This window comes from Moschus berezovskii, chromosome X, assembly GCF_049115385.1.
Source record: "Moschus berezovskii isolate FMDL1 chromosome X, NW_MosBer_1.0, whole genome shotgun sequence".
In the NCBI taxonomy this organism is placed as follows: Eukaryota; Metazoa; Chordata; class Mammalia; order Artiodactyla; family Moschidae; genus Moschus; species Moschus berezovskii.
In genome coordinates this window covers 62,622,690-62,642,201 of record NC_142488.1, presented here as the reverse complement: position 1 = coordinate 62,642,201, position 19,512 = coordinate 62,622,690, and the positions used below count along the sequence as shown (strand labels likewise).

Below are 19,512 nucleotides of genomic sequence, written 5' to 3'. Positions count from 1 at the left end.
ATTGTGGTAAAGTATACATAACATTGGAGAAGGAAATGGCAACCCACTCCAGTATTCTTGCCTGGAGAATCCCAGGGACGGGGGAGCCTGGTGGGCTGCTGTCTATGGGGTCGCACAGAGTCGGACACGACTGAAGCGACTTAGCAGCAGCAGCATACATAACATAAAATTTACTATCTTAACTATTTTAAAATGTAAAATTCAGTAGTATCAAGTACATTCATATCATTTTGCAACCAATTCCTGAACTCTTTTCATCTTGAAAAACTGAAATTCTATACCTGTTAAACAACAACTCCGTTTTCCTTTTCCCCAGACTCTGTCAACCACCATTCTGCTTTCTGTCTTCATAAGTTTGACTACTCTTAGTACCTCATATAAGTGGAATCATAACATGTATTTATTGTTTTGTGACTCTAGGGCGTGTGGACATTAGTAGTTGTGGCATGCATTTCTCAGTTGTCCTGGGAAATGTAGAATCTTCTTGGACCAAGAATTGAACCTATGTCCCCTGTGTTGGCAGGTGGAGTCTTAACCATTGGGCCACCAGGGAAGTTCATGATCACTATCTTAAATGACTGAATAACATTCCATCTAGTAGATTTATCGTAATTCATCTATATATTTCTTTATTACTGAGTATATTGTTTTTAATTTTTCACTATTGTAAATAATGATGTACTATTAAGTGCAGAGATTATCTCCTCCATATTTTAGATTATTTCAGTCAAACAATTACTGTGTCAAAAGATAAGAATTTTTTTTGGCTCTTTTTACATATTGTTAAATGGCTTTCCAAAATACCAAAAAAGTCAACTTCTTTAAGTTGCTTTATTCTGGATGTTTATGCTGCTGCTGCTGCTGCTGCTAAGTTGCTTCAGTTGTGTCCGACTCTGTGCCACCCTATAGACAGCAGCCCACCAGGCTCCCCCGTCCCTGGGATTCTCCAGGCAAGAACATTGGAGTGGGTTGCCATTTCCTTCTTCAATGCATGAAAGTGAAAAGTGAAAGTGAAGTCGCTCAGTCATGTCTGACTCTTAGCGACCCCGTGGACTGCAACCTACCAGGCTCCTCCGCCCATGGGATTTTCCAGGCAGGAGTACTGGAGTGGGTTGCCATTGCCTTCTCCGTCTGGATGTTTAAATTTTCCCCTAAATACCATTTGTTTTTCTGGGAAATTTTGAATCAAATATTAACTCCATGTGCTTTTGATGAAACATATCAAATAATACTTCATATGAAAGTCATCATTAGGTCAGATGTGGCATGGGGATACTATGTGAGAGAGATGGAGGTGAGCATGATAATTAGCTGCAGAATAGTTAGTGAAATGATGGCCATGCCAAATATCTGTTTAAAGGGGAGCTCATCAGGGAAATTTGAAACTGTAGGGGGAAAAAGTGGCACTGGAGAAAATAAACTAATAAACTAAAATACAATTGTGTACCACTTTTGTACACAAACTGAGTTTAAATTTTTTTCCAGTTATTATTCCTCTTAGTCATTTACTATCAATATGTTTATGATAAGAATGGTAGGTATATAACTTTTATTATAGTCACTATAGCACACTGGGAGATTTAGGCCAGAGCTAGGCCACCTCATGCGACGAGTTGACTCACTGGAAAAGACTCTGATGCTGGGAAGAATTGGGGGCAGGAGGAGAAGGGGACAACAGAGAATGAGATGGCTGGATGGCATCACCGACTCTATGGACATGAGTTTGAGTGAACTCCGGGAGTTGGTGATGGACAGGGAGGCCTGGCATGCTGTGATTCATGGGGTTGCAAGGAGTCGGACACGGCTGAGTGACTGAACTGAACTGAACTGATGGCATATTGGTCTTAGGCAGTAGTACCACCCAGGATCAACTCTTGCCTCTAGAGATCTCTTGCCAAAAGCCAACTTACTGCAAATTTTATTCTTGTGATGCTATGAGATTGATTCATTTTTTCATCTGGTTGACTAGATTCCACCTGATAGAAAGGTAAACCCCAAAAGAAGCTGCCAAACTCTTTGCTCCCCTTGTTCCTAGAACAGGACATAGTAAAATGAATCTTATTATTTGAATATGTATTCTTTACTTAGCACTTTGGTACATAATGTGAATATTACGTAAATTGAGTAAGATACGATGTTTGATATCAAGAAGCCTAGTTGGGAAATAAGAGTAACAACAAAAACAAAGGATAAATGATACAAAGTAGCATAATTAATTGTTCAATTATGTGAAACTTAGTGAATACAGGAATTCAAAGAAGAGAAAGATAATGAAGAATGTAGTGGTTGTTGAAAATTTCATGTATGTTCTTGGTGAGGTTGAATTTGAATTTGAATTACATAAAGATAAGGGGAGGAGTTATATCTGATGAAGCCAACAGTATGAATTTCTTGTTGTTTAGTCACTAAGTTGTGTCCTACTCTTTGCGGCCCCATGGACTGCAGCATGCCAGGCTCCCCTGTCCTTAACTATCTCCTGAAGTTTGCTCAAACTCATGTCCAACGAGTTGGTGATGCCATCCAACCATCTCATCCTTTGTTGCCCCCTTCTCCTCCTGCCCTCAATCTTTCCCAGCATCAGGGTCTTTTTCAATGAGTTGGCTCCTCATATCAGGTGGCCAAAGTATTGGAGCTTCAGTGTCAGCAACAGTCCTTCCAGTGAATATTCAGGGTTGATTTCCTTTAGGACTGACTGGTTTGTATGAATAAAGGTACACAGATAGGAATGAACAAGTTGTGTTGATAGGACAGTGATATAATTACTCTGATGGTAAGTTTTGGGGAGAAAAGGTAAAATGAGACTAGTTATGGAGGACCTGTAAATAACCCACAATCACATAAATGTGAAACATGCAAGAAAGAAAATATCATTGAAAGCAGACAGTATTTTAACTAAGAAAATGTTTCTGTTGCACAGATTGAAGAAATGTCAGTAAACCTGTGGAACTGGGCAATTACCAAGAAGATAGGTTTGGTGATAAATGAAGAACAGAAAGCTAAATGTACGTATACGTTTTGTAACTCATACTATGAGGAATATTCTTATTGTACATCAGATTGTGTTCTTGTAGTTTAAATATTTTGATCAGTTCTTAAATGTATATTTATTGAAAGAAAATTAAACAAAACAATCCTTAGACCGTAGTTTCTTGAGCAAACCCTGCATTGGTTTTATGGTTTTTCAGAGGTTAGTTCTTTATTCATAGAAATGTAAAAGCTTCACTGCAGAAATAGTCTGGTGGTGAACAAAAAAGATGATTAAAAATGAGGTGGGGAAAATGCAAACTTGAAGAAATGTCAAAGGACATGGATTATTTCTCTGGAGAAGAGATGATCGGAATCTTCCGGATCCTGAAGACCCATCAAATAGGTTCTCTTCTCCATTAAAAAAATAATGAAAAATGTTGCTTTGTGAGGAATTTAGATTGAAAAAAAAATCTGTAAAGAATAGTTTCTTCATGAGGTGGGTTGATATACATTGGACTGAGTTACTGAGGAAAATTATAGTAGAAGTTTTTGTGAGAGCAAACAAGAATAACAACAACTGAGAAAAATCCCAAACCACATTCATCTGCTTGGGTATATTAAATGTGATCCACTGTCTGGCAGAATATGAGCACTTTAGCTAAATGGGCAGGATCTAGTGTGCTGACAGTTACTGATTTCCAACAAGGATAGTGACAGTTAATGCATTTATGGAAAGTATATTGCCTCATTATAAAGAATATGAATATGTTGAGGCAGCCTGTCAAAAGGTGAATCTCTGGAGTGCTTTGCCTTGTAGACAAATGAATTTTGTCTGTATGCAACAAATAGAATTTAATACTAAATATTTATCTGTATAAATATAAACTAAACTGTATACAACTTCAGTGTAGGTCTTGCGTACTTAGTGGTTAATATAGTCTTATTAGCCCACTCTTCTATTAAGATGTTTAGAGAACAGTTCTGTCTCTTAACTCTCAGATAAATGTTTATATCATTGCTCCTAGAAGGCTTAGATCCTGGAGTTGTGAGGAGGGAAGAGTTGAAAATTCATCTGTGGGAGAAACCTACTGCACAGATGAATTGTGTGATGTTAATTCTAAACTCCTCCCATTCTGCATATCAAGGGACACTGCTCTGGCTGTTTTTCACTTCTTGCCCAATAGTGGGGTTTTGGTAGATGAAGTGGGACCTACAGCCCTAGGACCTTTCCTAATGTACTGACTCTGCAGTTCTTAGATATTTGGGTGCTTGTTATGTGTACAGTATTTTTAAGATACAGTAGAACACAGGATGTAGTGTGGGAAGCATCTGGTTTAAAAAAATTTTATTCCCAAAATACATTGATTGGTTGGAAGATATTTTGTCTCAAAAACAAATTCAATGTGCCTGGATTATGTTATGTGATCAAAAAAGTCATTAAAGATTTATGCACTATAGTTTATTATTATTGGGAAGGTTTATGGAACAATTGACAGAAATAGGACAGCGAGAAGTGGAAGAGTGATTTGTAAACTTTAATTTTAGACCTGTTGTATTTGAAGTGACAGTAGTTAGAGATGTGAGACTGGACTTTGTGTGAAAGGTTGGGCTGCCTATAGATTTGATAGTTATTCACATGGAGGTGATTGTTGAAGCCACACAAGTTGTTGAATTCTCAGAGGGAGAAAAGAAAGAACAGTGGTTCTTAAATATTCGTATAAATGAGAGTCCCTTGTGGAGCCTTTTTCAGATACAGATGCTGAGGCCCCATCATTGGAGGTTTTGATTTTGGGGTTTAGGAGGAATTCTGGGCATGTCTATGATTTGAAAAAACTTCTTAGGAATTTTCATGCACAGCAAATTTTAAGAACAATGGTGTTGAGAGAATAGAGTAGTTGAGATTTTTACCTTAATTCTTCCAGTTAAGTAAAAGAAGTAAAAGAGCAAGGATAGGAGACATAAAAGGAATAGTCACAATATTCTAGAGGAGACTCACTATCCACTTCAGTTCAGTCACTCAGTCGTGTTCGACTCTTTGTGACCCCATGGACTGCAGCACACCAGGCTTCCCTGTCCATCACCAACTCCTGGAACTCGCTCATACTCATGTCCATCGAGTCAGTGATGCCATTCAGCCATCTCATTCTCTGTCGTCCCCTTCTCCTCCCACCTTCAATCTTGCCCAGCATCACGGTCTTTTCCAGTGAGTCAGTTCTTTGCATCAGGTGGCCAAAGTATTGGAGCTTCAGCTTCAACATCAGTCCTTCCAATGAATATTCAGGACTGATTTCCTTTAGGACTGACTGGTTTGATCTCCTTGCAGTTCAGGGGACTCTCAAGAGTCTTCTCCAACACCACAGTTCAAAAGCATTGATTCTTCAGCACTCAGCTTTCTTTATAGTCCAACTGTCACATCCATACATGAATACTGGAAAAAACATAGCTTTGACTAGATGGACATTTGTTGGCAAAATAATGTCTCTGCCTTTTAATATGCTGTCTAGGTTTGTGATAGCTTTTCTTCCAAGGAGCAAAAGTGTCTTTTGATTTCATGGCTGCAGTAACCATCTGGAGTGATTTTGGAGCCAAAGAAAAGAAAATCTGTCCCTGTTTCCATTGTTTCTCCATCTATTTGCCATGGAGTGATGGGCCTGGATGCCATGATCTTAGTTTTTTGAAAGTGAAAGTGAAGTCGCTCAGTTGTGCCCGACTCTTTGTGACCCCATGGACTGTAGCCTACCAGGCTTCTCCGTCCATGGGATTCTCCAGGCAAGAATACTGGAGTGGGTTACCATTTCCTTCTCCAGGGGATCTTCCCAACCCAGGGATCGAACCCAGATCTCCCACATTGGAGGCAGACACTTTAACCTCTGAGCCACCAGGGAAGCCCAAAGTTTTAAGCCAGCTTTTTCACTCTCCTCTTTCACTTTCATCAAAAGGCTCTTTAGTTCTTCTTCACTTTCTGCCATAAGGGTGGTGTCATCTGTGTATCTGAGGTTATTGATATTTCTGTCAGCAATCTTGATTCCAGTTTGTGCTTCATCCAGCCCGGCATTTCGCATGATGGACTCTACATATAAGTTAAATAAGCACTACCCACTTATTGAGTACATACTCCTTTATAGGGTTGTCAAACCATGTTATGGCAGGCAGTAGGTAAAGGTCCGTCTAGTCAAGGCTATGGTTTTTCCCATGGTCATGTATGGATGTGAGAGTTAGACTGTGAAGAAAGCTGATCGCCGAAGAATTGATGCTTTTGAACTGTGGTGTTGGAGAAGACTCTTGAGAGTCCCTTGGACTGCAAGGAGATCCAACCAGTCCATTCTAAAGGAGATCAATCCTGGGTGTTCATTGGAAGGACTGATGCTAAAGCTGAAACTGCAATACTTTGGCCACCTCATGCGACGAGTTGACTCACTGGAAAAGACTCTGATGCTGGGAAAGGTTGGGGGTGGGAGGAGAAGAGGACGACAGAGAAAGAGATAGCTGGATGGCATCACCGACTCTGTGGACATGAGTTTGAGTGAACTCCGGGAGTTGGTGGTGGACAGGGAGGCTTGGCGTGCTGTGATTCATGGGGTCGCAGAGAGTTGGACACGACTGAGCGACTGAACTGAACTGAACTGAACTGAAGACTCCAGAATGAAAATACCAAGCACATTGTTCTTGAAGATTTAGAAAGGAGTGGATTAAAGCTAAATAAACAGGACAAATAAAGAATTCACAAGTGCCAGCAGGTGCAAATCTATGTTTTGTGTAAAGTTAGAGATGTGAGAAAAAATCTTTGTTTTGTGTAAAGTCTGTCAACAAGCACCTAACCAGGATATTTATAGTATAGAGGGCCAAGAACAAGCTGATGAGAAGATGAGTATAGAACAGCAGCATCAAAGAAAACATCTTTATACAGAAATAGCATTCTGTCTTAGCCTCAGCTGCCTTTGGTCAGAAGGCTTAATGTTGATAATTATACACACCTGGATCAAGAACATAGGACTGGAGCAAAGTTCTTTTTTTTTTTTTTTGGAGCAAAGTTCTTAGACTAAGACATTTCCCACAGAGGGACACTGCTTTGTGCTGAACTAGGATAGAGTGAGGCGAAGGAAGTGGTATTTTTCAAAAAGGTTATGATCATTGGGAAATGTTGCTGTGAAGTCAGGGAAGCTGATCTTTGTGAGTGCAGCTTTAGTAAAATGATAATGAAGCCTAACAGATTGCAGGACATTAGGGTAAAGAGGGAGTAGGAATAAAATTGAGATAGTAGGTCATCAGTTCATGAAATTTTGAGACTCCCCTGGTGGACCTTGTTAAGAACCACCTTGCAATGCAGGGGACACGGGTTTGATCCCTGATCGGGGAACTAAGATCCCACAAGCCTGCACCACAACTAGAGAGACCACATGCCTTAACCAGAAGACCCTGAGTGCTGCGATTAAGACCTGATTCAGCCAAATAAATTAATTAAAGAAGAAAAGGTTGGCAATGAGAGGAAGAGGTGAAATGGGATGGAAACTTGAAGCACAGTGGGGTTAGTTGAATTTTTTTAAAGAAGGGAAATGGATATATTTGAAGGTAGAGGGGAAGGAATATAGAGGGAAGCACCAAAGATCTTTGGAGAGAGGGAATAGTTGAGAGATCAGGGTCATTGAGAATACTGAAAAATTAGTAAACTTTGAAAAAGAAACATTTTCAAAACTGGAAATGCAAAACAATGTAAATGTATGTTTAGAAATTATTTTACTGTAAGTTTTTTTCCAGAAACAAATTTGTTGAGGGAGTGAATAAATTTTACATTTTATGATGGTTAGTAAAAATTTGATTACTTCAATTACCCTGTAGTTTAAGCTGGGCAAATCTCTTTTTTATTGGAATATTTTATTGGAATATTTTATTGGATATTAGCATAGATATTAGCATAGATAAAATGGCTGCAGAGTTTTAAAAATATCAAGTTCAGTTATATGTGGAGTTATCTTTAAAAATCTGGGTATGTTGTATCACAAAAAGGTTACAGTTATTCAAGCTTTCCTATTTTCAGGGTAAATGAACTGTACAACGAAGATATCTATATTTTCTAAGTTATGCTTCAAGAACTTTACCTCATCTGAAGAAAATATTGTATTTAGGAAGTTTCACATTTTAGGAGAATAATCTTAAAATATTCTGATATTCAGAAATTTTGTCAGATGTTGAATAGCTTTAGATTCCAATTCTACTTAGAATTTTCCTGCTGGCCTGGTGCATACAAGAGCATCATATGAGTCTTTGGGATTTAAGACTTGCAGAAATTAAAATTTGAAAATTAGATATCTGTTTGACTTAAGCAAATTATTCATTTGGTAATTTTCAGGTCATCTACTTTTGATAATTGATTTTTTAAAAAGATCTTTAAAAGTCCTATTTTTAACAACAAATATGATTTTACTTCACTACTTTTTCTCTTTATAGGTGTATATAAAAGGAGAATGAATGTTTTGTGTTTATGGGTGTCTAATTACTGAATTACTGTTTTGCAGTGCGGCATGTTGCTTGTAAGTTGATTCGCATGTGTGAACACCCAGATGCTTCAGAAGAAGCTATTCAAAGACAAATTTTGGTAAGTCCTAATTAAATCAGAAAAGGGCACATGCAGTGAGATAGTCATTACTCCTGTGAAGATGGTTGAATTTAGTGTAAACATGGAAGAGGTGTTATATCCTTTAGTTCTGTCAATGTTGTTATTCAATCTCTAAGTTGTATTTGACTCATGACACCATGGACTGCAGCAGACCAGGCTTCCCTGTGCCTTACTATCTCCTGGAGTTTGCTCAAACTTGTGTTTGTTGTCAATAATGCCATCCAAGCCATTTTATCCTCTCTTGCCCCGTTCTCCTGCCCTCTGTCTTTCCCAACATCAGGGTCTTTTCCAGTGAGTTGGTTCTTTGCATCAGGTAGCCAAAATATTGGAGCTTCAGCTTTAGCTTCAGTCCTTCCAATGAATATTCAGGGTTGATTTCCTTTAGGATTGCCTGGTTTGATCTCCTTGCTGTCCAAGGGATTCTTAAGAGTCTTCTCCAACACCACAGTTTGAAAGCATCCATTTTTTGGTGCTCAGCCTTCTTTATGGTCCAACTCTCACCCATACATGACCACTGGAAAAACCATAGCTTTGACTATATGGACCTTTGTCAGCAAAGTAGTGTCTCTACTTTTTAATATGCTGTCTAGGTTGGTCATAACTTGTCTTCCAAGGAGCACACGTCTAATTTCATGGCTGCAATCACCATCTGCAGTGATTTTGGAGCCCAGGAAAATAAAGTCTGTCCCTGTTTGCATTGTTTTCCCATCTATTTGCCATGAAGTGATGGGACTGGATGCCATGATCTTAGTTTTTTAATATTGAGTTTTAAGCTAGCTTTTTCACTCTCCTCTTTCACCTTCATCAGGAGGCTCTTCAAGAGTTCCTCTTCACTTTTTGCCATAGGGGTTGTGTCATCTGCATATCTGAAGTTATTGATATTTCTCCCGGAAATCTTGATTCTGACTTGAGCTTCATCCAGCCCAGCATTTCACATGATGTACTCTGAATATAAGTTAAATAAGCAGGGTGACAGTAGTACTCCTTTCCCAAATTTGTACCAGTCTATTGTTCCATCTCCAGTTCTACATATACATGTATCCATTTTCCCCCAAACTCCCCTCCCATCCAGGCTGCCACATAACATTGAGCAGATTTCCATGTGCTGTAGGGTAGGTGCTTCCTTTTTTTTTTTTTTACCCAACTTAACATTATATCCTAGAGATCGCTCCATAGCAGTATATAGACATATTATTTTTTAGCTACATGTATCTTTTCCTGTTTTTAAGGCTGTTACGCATAACCATTTTTGTTTTTACTTGTCATGTTTACTTCCATATATCTTAATCATATGCTCGTATCACTGTATTAGTTTGCTAGGCTGCCATAAGAAAATACTATGGAGTGGGTGATCTAAACAGTGGGAATTTATTTTCTCACAATTCTGTCAAAGATCACGATCTAAAATCAAGTTTAAGATCCAGGTGTTGGAAAGTTTGTTTTCTTCTGAGGCCTCTTTTTGGATTGCAGATGGCTGCCTTTTGTCTGTGCCCTCTGTGTGTGCACATCCCTTGTGTCCCTTTGTGTATCCAGATTTCTTATAAGGATACCAATCAGATTGGATTAGGGCACACCTTAAAGGTGTCATTTTAAATTCATTTTTTTAAGGCCCTATCTTCAAATATAGTCACATTCTGAGGTACTGGGAGCTAGGGCATCAACATATAAATTTTTGGATGGGGAGGGGGCAATACAATTCAGCCTACAATAATTAATTCTTGATTCATCAGCTTCATATATTGTCTGTTTCTTATACAGAAATACTATCTTATACAGAATTACTACATATACTATCTGTTTCACAGATACGTGAAGATTTATCTCATACTACATATTGCCTCCCCGACTCTGCCTTTCAGTTTTTGTTAGTTATATTATACTCTTTTTGATTTATGTTAATGATTATTATTGAAATTTAAATTTATTTGTTTTTATATATTTAAGTATTTATTTCTTACTCCATCAGTTTTAGAGAGTATATATTTTTTAAATTAATTATTTTTTTGGACTGTGCTAGGTCTTCAGTGCTACATGCAGGCTTTATCTAGTTATGGTGAGTGGGGGTGCTACTCTTCTTTGCTGGGCATGGGCTTCTCATTGAGGTGGCTTCTATTTATGTGGAGCACAGGCTCTGGGCAAGCAGGCTCAGTCGTTATGGTGCATGGCCCAGTTGCCCCATGGCATGTGGGATCTTCTCAGACCAGGGATCAAACCTGTGTACCCCCTCATTGGCAGGCAGATTCCCAACCACTGGACCACCAGGGAAGTCCCAGAGAGTATATCTTTACTTTCAACTCTGTGAGGATATTAGTACCTTTATCATTCTCTCTCCCTTTCCTCATCATGAACCTTCCAACTTCAGTTACATCTAACATTTGCATTTTTGGCTTTGTTGGTTTCAAAGAATGGTAACTAAAAGCATTTTATTGATTGTGACTGCTGTTTAATTCTGTGGATAATAATGATATATCTCTTTATGTTTCCATCTACTAGCTGTCCTAATTCTATTTCCTCAGGTATTCTGTTTGTTGAGTGGGTTGTCCTTTCATATTACTGGTTTCCCTCAAAAATTTGGTGATTCTTGCTTATATTTGATTTGATAGTCTTTGATAGTTTTCTGTGAATAGCGTGTCAAACTGTTTACTGTAACCCGAGTCCAATAACTGATTGAGAATTAGGAGCAGAGATTTTGCATTGACATGTGTTGTCAGCCATCTGGAGCTCTAATTTTTTCTAGTCTAAGTGATCATACTCACTGTTACTTTCTGAGGAGGAGGGGAAAGTGTTTTGGGAGTGACGCCTACTGCCTGATACTCCTACTGTTCACATCCAGAATGTTTCCATATTTTACAATTTTGTGCATTTTAGCATGTAGGTTTTTGCCGCACTCCATTTGCTGTCTGTTTTTCAGAAGTTCTTCATAATTTCCAATCAACTAAAAATACTCCATTTTCCCAGGGCTATTATTAATATGAAAATATGCATACATTAATATTATTTCTATAAAATATGTAAATTCCTAGAAATGATATAATATATATGATCTGTATCATAATATATATTTATATGATATTATATATCATTTCTAGTATATCATAGTATATACTATATATACATATCATTTCTAGGGATTTGTAATAGAAGGGGTGGCTATAGTGTATGCTTAATCCTCCATCTTGATTCAGTTCTTGTTTGCTTCCACAATATTTGTGGATATTACTCATCAACTATTTATTTAGATGTCTTTCAGTTATAATAGTGTGAGCTTCTTTGGGGTGCCTGGCATGTAACGGATATATAATAAGCATTTGCTGAACTAAGAAAATTTTTATTTGAAATATAATTAAATACCAGATCCCAGGTATGTTGACTTATAATCTAGTGTTTATCATAGAAAAATTTCTTCAAGTATGTGAGGCATTAATTTTTAGAACTTTCTCTTCTTGTCTAAATTATCCCAATGTTTTCTTTTCATATTTCCTAGAAGATGTATTTTCAAGTCTATTAATTTTTTATTACTGCTTTTAAGACCATTTTTCTTTAATTATGCAGTTCCATGCAGAACATAGGATTCTAATAAATGTTACTTTTTTGTTTTCTGTGGATTACACTTCTGAATCTGGACATAGGATTAAATATTTTACCCCATATAATCATCAGCCAATTTAGAAGAGGTGTGAATTTTAAAAATTTATTAATTTTAATTGGAGGATACTTGCTTTACAATATTGTGTTGGTTTCTAACATGCATTAGCATGAATCAGCCATAGGCGTATGTATTTCTTCACCCTCTTGAACCTCCCTCCCACCCCATCCAACCCTTCTACATTGTTACAGAGCACCGAATTTGAGTTTCCTGCATCATACAGCAAATTCCCACTGGTTATCTGTTTTACATATGGTAATATATATGCTATTCTCTCTATTCGTCCCACTCTCTTTTTCCCCCCACTGTGTCTGCAAGTGGGTTCGTCAATGCCATCTTTCTAGATTCCATAGGAAAGTGAAAGTGAAGGTGTTAGTCACTTAGTCATGTCTGACTCTTTGTGACCCCATGGACTGTAGCCCTCCAGGCTCCTCTGTCCCTGGAATTCTTCAGGCAAGAATACTGGAGTGGGTTGCCATTCCCTTCTCCAGGGGATTTTCTCGACCCAGTGACTGAACCCAGGTCCCCTGCATTGCAGACAGATTCTTTACTGTCCAAGTCAGCCCTAGATTCCATATATATGCATTAATATACTGTATTTATCTTTCTGAGTTACTTCACTCTGTATAATAGGCTCTAAGTTCATCTACCTCATTAGGATTGACTCAGATGTTTTCCTTTTTGTGACTGAGAAATATTCCATTATATATAGATACCCAAACTTCTTTATCCATTCATCTGTCAATGGATATCTATGTCCATTGTCCTAGCTATTGTAGATAGTACTGCAATAAATATTTGGGTGGTTGTGTCTTTTTCTGTTACAGTTTCCTCAGGGTATATGCCCAGTATTGAGATTGTTGGGTCATATGGTAGTTTTTGGAGATTTTAGAGGAAATGCTTTCAGTTTTTCACCATTGAAAATAATGTTTGCTATGGGTTTGTCATATGAGGCCTTTAATATGTTGAGTTATGTTCCTTCTATGCCTACTTTCTGGAGAGTTTTTGTTATAAATGAGTGTTAAATTCTGTGGAGAGTTTTTGTTATAAATGAGTGTTAAATTTTGTGGAGAGCTTTCTCTAGATGATTGTTTTTTATCTTTCAGTTTGTTAATATGGTATATAGCATTGATTGATTTGCATATATTGAAGAATCCTTGCATCACAGGGATAAAGCCCACTTGATCATGATGTATGGTCCTTTTAATGTGTTGTTGGATTCTGTTTGCTAGAATTATGTTGAGTTTTTCATATATGTTCATGATTGATATTGGCCTGTAATTTTCTTTCTTTGTGGCAGCTTTGTCCTTTGTCTGTTTTTGGTATCAGTGGGATGAGGACTTTGTAGAATGAGTTTGGGAGTTTTCCTTCCTGTGCAATTTTCTAGAAGAGTTTGAGGACAGTGGGTATTAGCTCTTCTCTAAACTTGTGGTAGAATTTGCCTGTGAAGCCATCTGACTCTGGGCTTTTGTTTGTGGGAGGATTTTTTTTTATTAAAGCTTCGATTTCCATGGTTCTGATTGGTTGCTTCATTTTTTTCTATTTCTTCCCGATTCAGTTTTGCAAGGTTATACTTTTCTAAGAATTTGTCCATTTCTTAGAGGTTGTGTGTTTTATTGGCATATAGTTGCTTGTAGTAGTCTCTTGTGATCCTTTGTATATCTGCATTGTCTGTTGTAATTTCTTTTTCATTTCTAATTTTATTGATCTGAGTCTTCTCTTTTTTTCTTGATGAGTTTATCTAATGGCTTATCAGTTTTGTTTATCTTTCAAAAAACCAGCTTTTAGATTTATTAATCTTTGCTATTGTCTCCTTCATTTCTTTTATTTCTGCTCTGATCTTTATCATTTCTTTCCTTCTACTGACTTTGGATTATTTTTGTTCTTTTTCTAGTTACTTTAGGTTTAGGGTTAGGTCGTTTATTTGATATTTCTCTGGTGTCTTGAGGTAGGATTGTATTGCCATAGACTTCCCTCATAGCAGTGCCTTTACTGGTTTTGAGTTGTTGTGTTTTCATTGTCATTTGCTTCTAGGTATTTTTTGATCTCCTCTTTAAATTCTTTGGTGACCTCTTGGCTAATCTTATAGCATTATGGTCAGAAAAGATGCTTGAAATGATACCTGTTTTTTAAAATTTACCAAGGCTTGATTTGTGACTCAGATGTGATTTGTCCTGGAGAATGTTCCATGTGCACTTGAGAAAAAGTGCAGTCTACTGTTTTTGGATGAAATGCCCTTTAGGTATCAAGATACCAACTAGGTCCAACTGGTCCAATGTATCATTTAAAGCTTGTATTTCTGTATTAATTTTCTGTCTGGATGATCTGTCCATTGGTGTGAGTGGGGTGTTAAAGTCCCTCACTATTACTTTGTTACTGTTGATTTCCCCTTTAATATTTGGTAACATTTGCCTTCTGTATTGAGGTGCTCCTATGTTGGGTACACATATATTTATAATTGTTATATCTTTTTCTTGGATTGATCCCTTGATCATTATGTAGTGTCCTTCATTGTCTCTTGTAGCAGTCTTTATTTTAAATTCTATTTTATCTGATACGAGTATTGCTGCTCCAGCTTTCTTTTGATTTCCATTTGCATGGAATATCTTTTCCGAGCCCCTCACTTTCATTCTGTATGTGTCTTTAGGTCTGAAGTGGATTTCTTGTAGACAGCGTGTATAGGCATCTTGTTTTTATATCCATTCAGCCAATCTGTGTCTTTTGGTTGGAACATTTAATCCATTTATACTTAAGGTAATTATTGATATGTATGATCCTATTACCATTTACTTTATTGTTTGTGGTTTGTTTTTTTATGCCTTTTCTTTCGTCTTATGCTTCCTACTTAGAAAAGTTCCTTTAGCTTTTGTTGTAAAGCTGGTTTGGTGGTACTGAATTCTCTTAACTTTTCCTTGTCTGGCAAGCTTTTGATTTTTCCTTTGAATATGAATGAAATCCTTGCTGGATAGAGTAATCTTGGTTGTAGGCTTTTCACTTTCATCACTTTAAGTATTTCCTGCCACTCCCTCCTGGCCTGCAGTTTCTGTTGAAAGATCAGTTGTTAGTTGTTATGGGGATCCCCTTGACTATTGTTTGTTGCTTTTCCCTTGTTGCTTTTCATGTTTGTTCTTTGTGTTTAATTTTCATTAGTTTGATTAGTATTTGTCTTGGTGTGTTTCTTCTTGGGTTTATCCTGTATGGGACTCTCTGGGTTTCCTGGATTTGGGTGGCTATTTCCTTTCCCATGTTGGGGAAGTTTTTGACTATAATGTCCTCCAGTATTTTCTCCTACCCTTTCTTTTTCTCTTCTTCTTCTGGGACCCATATAATTCAAAGGTTGGGTAGGCATAATGTTATCCCAGAGGTCTCTGAGACTGTCCTCTTTTCTTTATTCTGCTCTGCTTCAGTTATTTCTACCATTTTGTCTTCAGCTCACTTATTCATTCTTTTGCCTCAGTTATCCTGCTGTTGATTGCCTCTAGCATATTTTTAATCTTGCTGATTGTCTCTTCTTTATTTCTGCTGCTGCTGCTGCTAAGTCACTTCATTTGTGTCCGACTCTGTGTGACCCCATAGACGGAAGCCCACCAGGCTCCCCCGTCCCTGGGATTCTCCAGGCAAGAACACTGGAGTGGGTTGCCATTTCCTTCTCCAATGTGTGAAAGTGAAAAGTGAAAGTGAAGTCGCTCAGTCATGTCTGACTCGTAGCGACCCCGTGGACTACAGCCTACCAGGCTCCTCTGTCCATGGGATTTTCCAGGCAAGAGTACTGGAGTGGCTTGCCATTGCCTTCTCCTTTATTTCTGCTAGGTCCTTGTTAAACATTTTTGTATCTTCTTGATCTGTGACTCCAGTCTATTTATCTGTGCTTCCATTTTATTTCTTAGTCTTTGAATCATCTTTACTATCGTTACTCTTGATTTATTTTTGAGGTAGACTATTTTCTCTTTATTTGTTTGGTGGTGTGAGTTTTTACCATGTTCTTTTATCTGCTGGATGTTTCTCTGTCTTTTCCTTTTATTTAATTTATTGTGTTTGGGGTCTCCTTTCTGCAGGTGGGAAGGTTATGTGGTTCCTTTTAACCATGGAGTCTCCCTCCCCTGGGTGGGGTTGGACCAATGCCTTGTGAAGGTTTCCTGGTTTGGTGGATTTGTACCTGTGTTCTGGTGGATGGAGCTAGGTCTTATCTCTCTGAAGGACAGTGCTGGGTCCAGTAGTGTGTTTTGGAGTGTGTATGGGTTTGATATGACTTTGGGCAGCCTCTCTGCTAATGAGCAAGATTGTGTTCCTGTTTGCAGAAGTTTTGGTGTGAGGCGTCCACACTAGCTTGCTGGCCTTTGGGTGGGGCTTGGTCTTAGTGTTGAGATGAAGGCCTTTGGGAGAATTCTCATCAATTAATGTTCCATGGGGTTAGGAGTTCTCTGGGATCCAAAGTCCTGAACTTGGGTCTTCCACCTTTGGGGTTCAGGCCTGACCCCTTACTGTAGGAACAAGACTTCATAGGTCACACAGTAGAGAAGACTAATGGTGAAAGCTCCACCGAACAGCCCAGAATACCCAAAGAAACTTACACACTTACAAACAGAAGAGAAAAAAAAGAGAAAAGAAATAAAATTAAGATAAAAGCAGGAATCAGAAGAGAACAGTCAAGCCAACAGACAAACCCATAAGTGAAAATGAATACTAAAACCTAGACTGGCAAAAATACAAAATAAAAAACATGGGGAAAATGTAATACAATTTAAAAATACTGTAAAAATAGGAAAATAAAATGAATTTATTTAAAAATAAAATGTTTTTTAAAAAGGAATAATAAGTAGGTTATAAAAAATAAAAATTAAAAGAATAATGGAGAAAAAACAACATTAGAACAGTATGATAAAGAAAAAAGTGAAAAAATAGCAAAGTATATATCGAGTGGTAATATGAAGAATATTCTTGTAATTCCTCCATTGACCTTTCTACACTGTGTGCTCTAGTCAGTCTGCCTATTCAGAAAATCCTCCAATATTTCTAGGAAGATCTGTGGAGCTGTTCTGTGCAATGTGTCTGAGACTCATGTCTTGCCTTCCTCCAGCTTGTACTTGCTCCTAAAGTCCACAGTTGCTCCTAAGCCCACAGTCTCAGGCTAATTGTGGAGATTTAATCCACTGTACCTGCTATAGGAGTGCTTACCCCTTCTCTCCTTTGCTCACACACCCTCTGGTGTTCCACTTTGGTTTTGGCCCTCCCTCTGCTTGTAGGCTGCTCTCTGGTGTCTGTTCCCAGCCCAGACAAAAGGCAGCCTATTGGGGCCCACATACTCAATTGGACACAGTTGGGGTGTGTGTGGGGAGTGCCTGCTGGAGCCAAGACCTGTGGTAAGTCACCACAGTCTCAGGTGGCTCATGTACTTCCCCATAGGAGCTGGCCCTGAGTTGTGGGTCCCTCAGCAGAGACAAACTGCACAGGCTCCCAGGAAGGTGTGGGCAGTGACCTGTGCCTGCGCACAGCTTGGTGGCACTTGCAGCCCCTGGGGTTGAGATTGTAGTGGCCTCCGTCCTCTGCCTCTAGCTCTCGCAGTGGCTTTTCTACCTTCATAGACCACAGCCGACTCATCCCACCTATGGCGCTGGCAAGGGTGAGGTCCTGCATTCTGGGAGTGTGCATAGTTAGAGCAATCCCACAGCAATGATCTCTTGCCTCTCTGGCTGGTCCATGATTTTCCCTGGACTCTCTCAGCTCTGCTGTACTAGTCCCCTCAGAGTGTCTTGATGGCAGCCAACCCTGATCCTCTCCCTGGGGTCTGACCCCTGAAACTTGAGCCTGAGCCTGAGCATCTAGCCCCAGTCATCGTGGAGAGCATGTAAGCTGCTTCTCTGCTGGAAAGTGCTGTTTGACAACTAACTCTGGTGAATTCTCTCCGTTCTGCCTTCTAAGCACCTGTTGCCGTGTTCCCCTCGGAGGTTCCAAAGCTCCTCCTGACCCCTCCTGTGAGGGGGTTTCTGAGTGTGTGGAAACTTTTCCTCCTTTGGGATTCCTTCCCAGGGGCACAGGTCCCTGTCCTGAAATCTTGTATGTTTTCTTATCTTTATCTTTTGCTGTACCTTGTTGTGGGGAGGTTGGCTTGCCTTTTTGGAAGTCTGGTGTTCAGGAGGCATTCTGTAGAAGTTGTTCCATATTCAGATGAATTTTTGATGTATTTGTTGGGTGGGGAGGGTAATCTCCCCATCTTATTCCTCTGCCATCTTGAAAGTCCTTGAGGTGTGAATTTTTAACCATTAATTTGTACCTTCTTTCTTCCAGATGAATATGAAAACAGGAAAAGGGTGGGTGAATGTTGGAAATGTGGAGCTTGCTGATGATTTTTTTCAATCTGCCATGACGGTAAGTTACTGTTGATTTTTAACTGTTAGTAGCAGTTGTGGTTATTCTCATCATTACATTGTATTGTGGTTTATTTTCCAGAGTCTGGAGCAGTTATATTTCAAATTAACTCAGGGGAGCTCCACTGAGGAAGATGTGATTACGCAGAAGACTGCTGTGGAGAGGGACATTTTGAAAGTGATTTCTTATCAAGCAGAGGCAGTAGGTATCATAGTCACCAGAGCTTTACAGTGGGGCATTTTCTATATGTAAATGCAAAAGCGATGAGATATAACCTATTAGAAGAAAGTCAGGTGTCATTGGTCTTTTATTGCATATTATATTTGACCTTTAATCTCTGTTTTATAGCTGAAGGTGACATTACTAATGGTAATTGGTATTTATTGGGGTAGACGAAATTGAAAAAACTTAGATCAGTTCAGTTCAGTCGCTCAGTCGTGTCCGACTTTTTGCGACCCCATGAATCACAGCACGCCAGGCCTTCCTGTCCATCACCAACTCCCGGAGTTCACTCAAACTCATGTCCATTGAGTCGGTGATGCCGTCCAGCCATCTCATTCTCTGTCGTCCCCTTCTCCTCCCGCCCCCAATCCCTCCCAGCATCAGAATCTTTTCCAATGAGTCAACTCTTTGCATGAGGTGGCCAAAGTATTGGAGTTTCAGCCTCAGCATCAGTCCTTCCAATGAACACCCAGGACTGATCTGCTTTAGGATGGACTGTTTGGATCTCCTTGCAGTCCAAGGGACTCTCAAGAGTCTTCTCCAACACCACAGTTCAAAAGCATCAATTCTTCGGCGATCAGCTTTCTTCACAGTCCAACTCTCACATCCATACATGACCACGGGAAAAACCATAGCCTTGACTAGACGGACCTTGGTTGGCAAAGTAATGTCTCTGCTTTTTAATATGCTATCTAGG

General features: G+C 38.9%; 1 protein-coding gene across 1 annotated transcript in view; it reads left to right on the top strand.

Annotated features, from left to right (window-relative positions):
- Positions 1–19,512, top strand: part of TEX11 (testis expressed 11) — a 186,300-nt gene that overhangs the window by 4,621 nt on the left and 162,167 nt on the right. The window contains exons 3-6 of the mRNA XM_055437603.2: positions 2,918–3,002; positions 8,481–8,560; positions 18,513–18,593; positions 18,675–18,794. Coding sequence (XP_055293578.2) covers positions 2,918–3,002; positions 8,481–8,560; positions 18,513–18,593; positions 18,675–18,794 — 366 coding nt within the window. The remainder of the gene's footprint in view (positions 1–2,917; positions 3,003–8,480; positions 8,561–18,512; positions 18,594–18,674; positions 18,795–19,512) is intronic.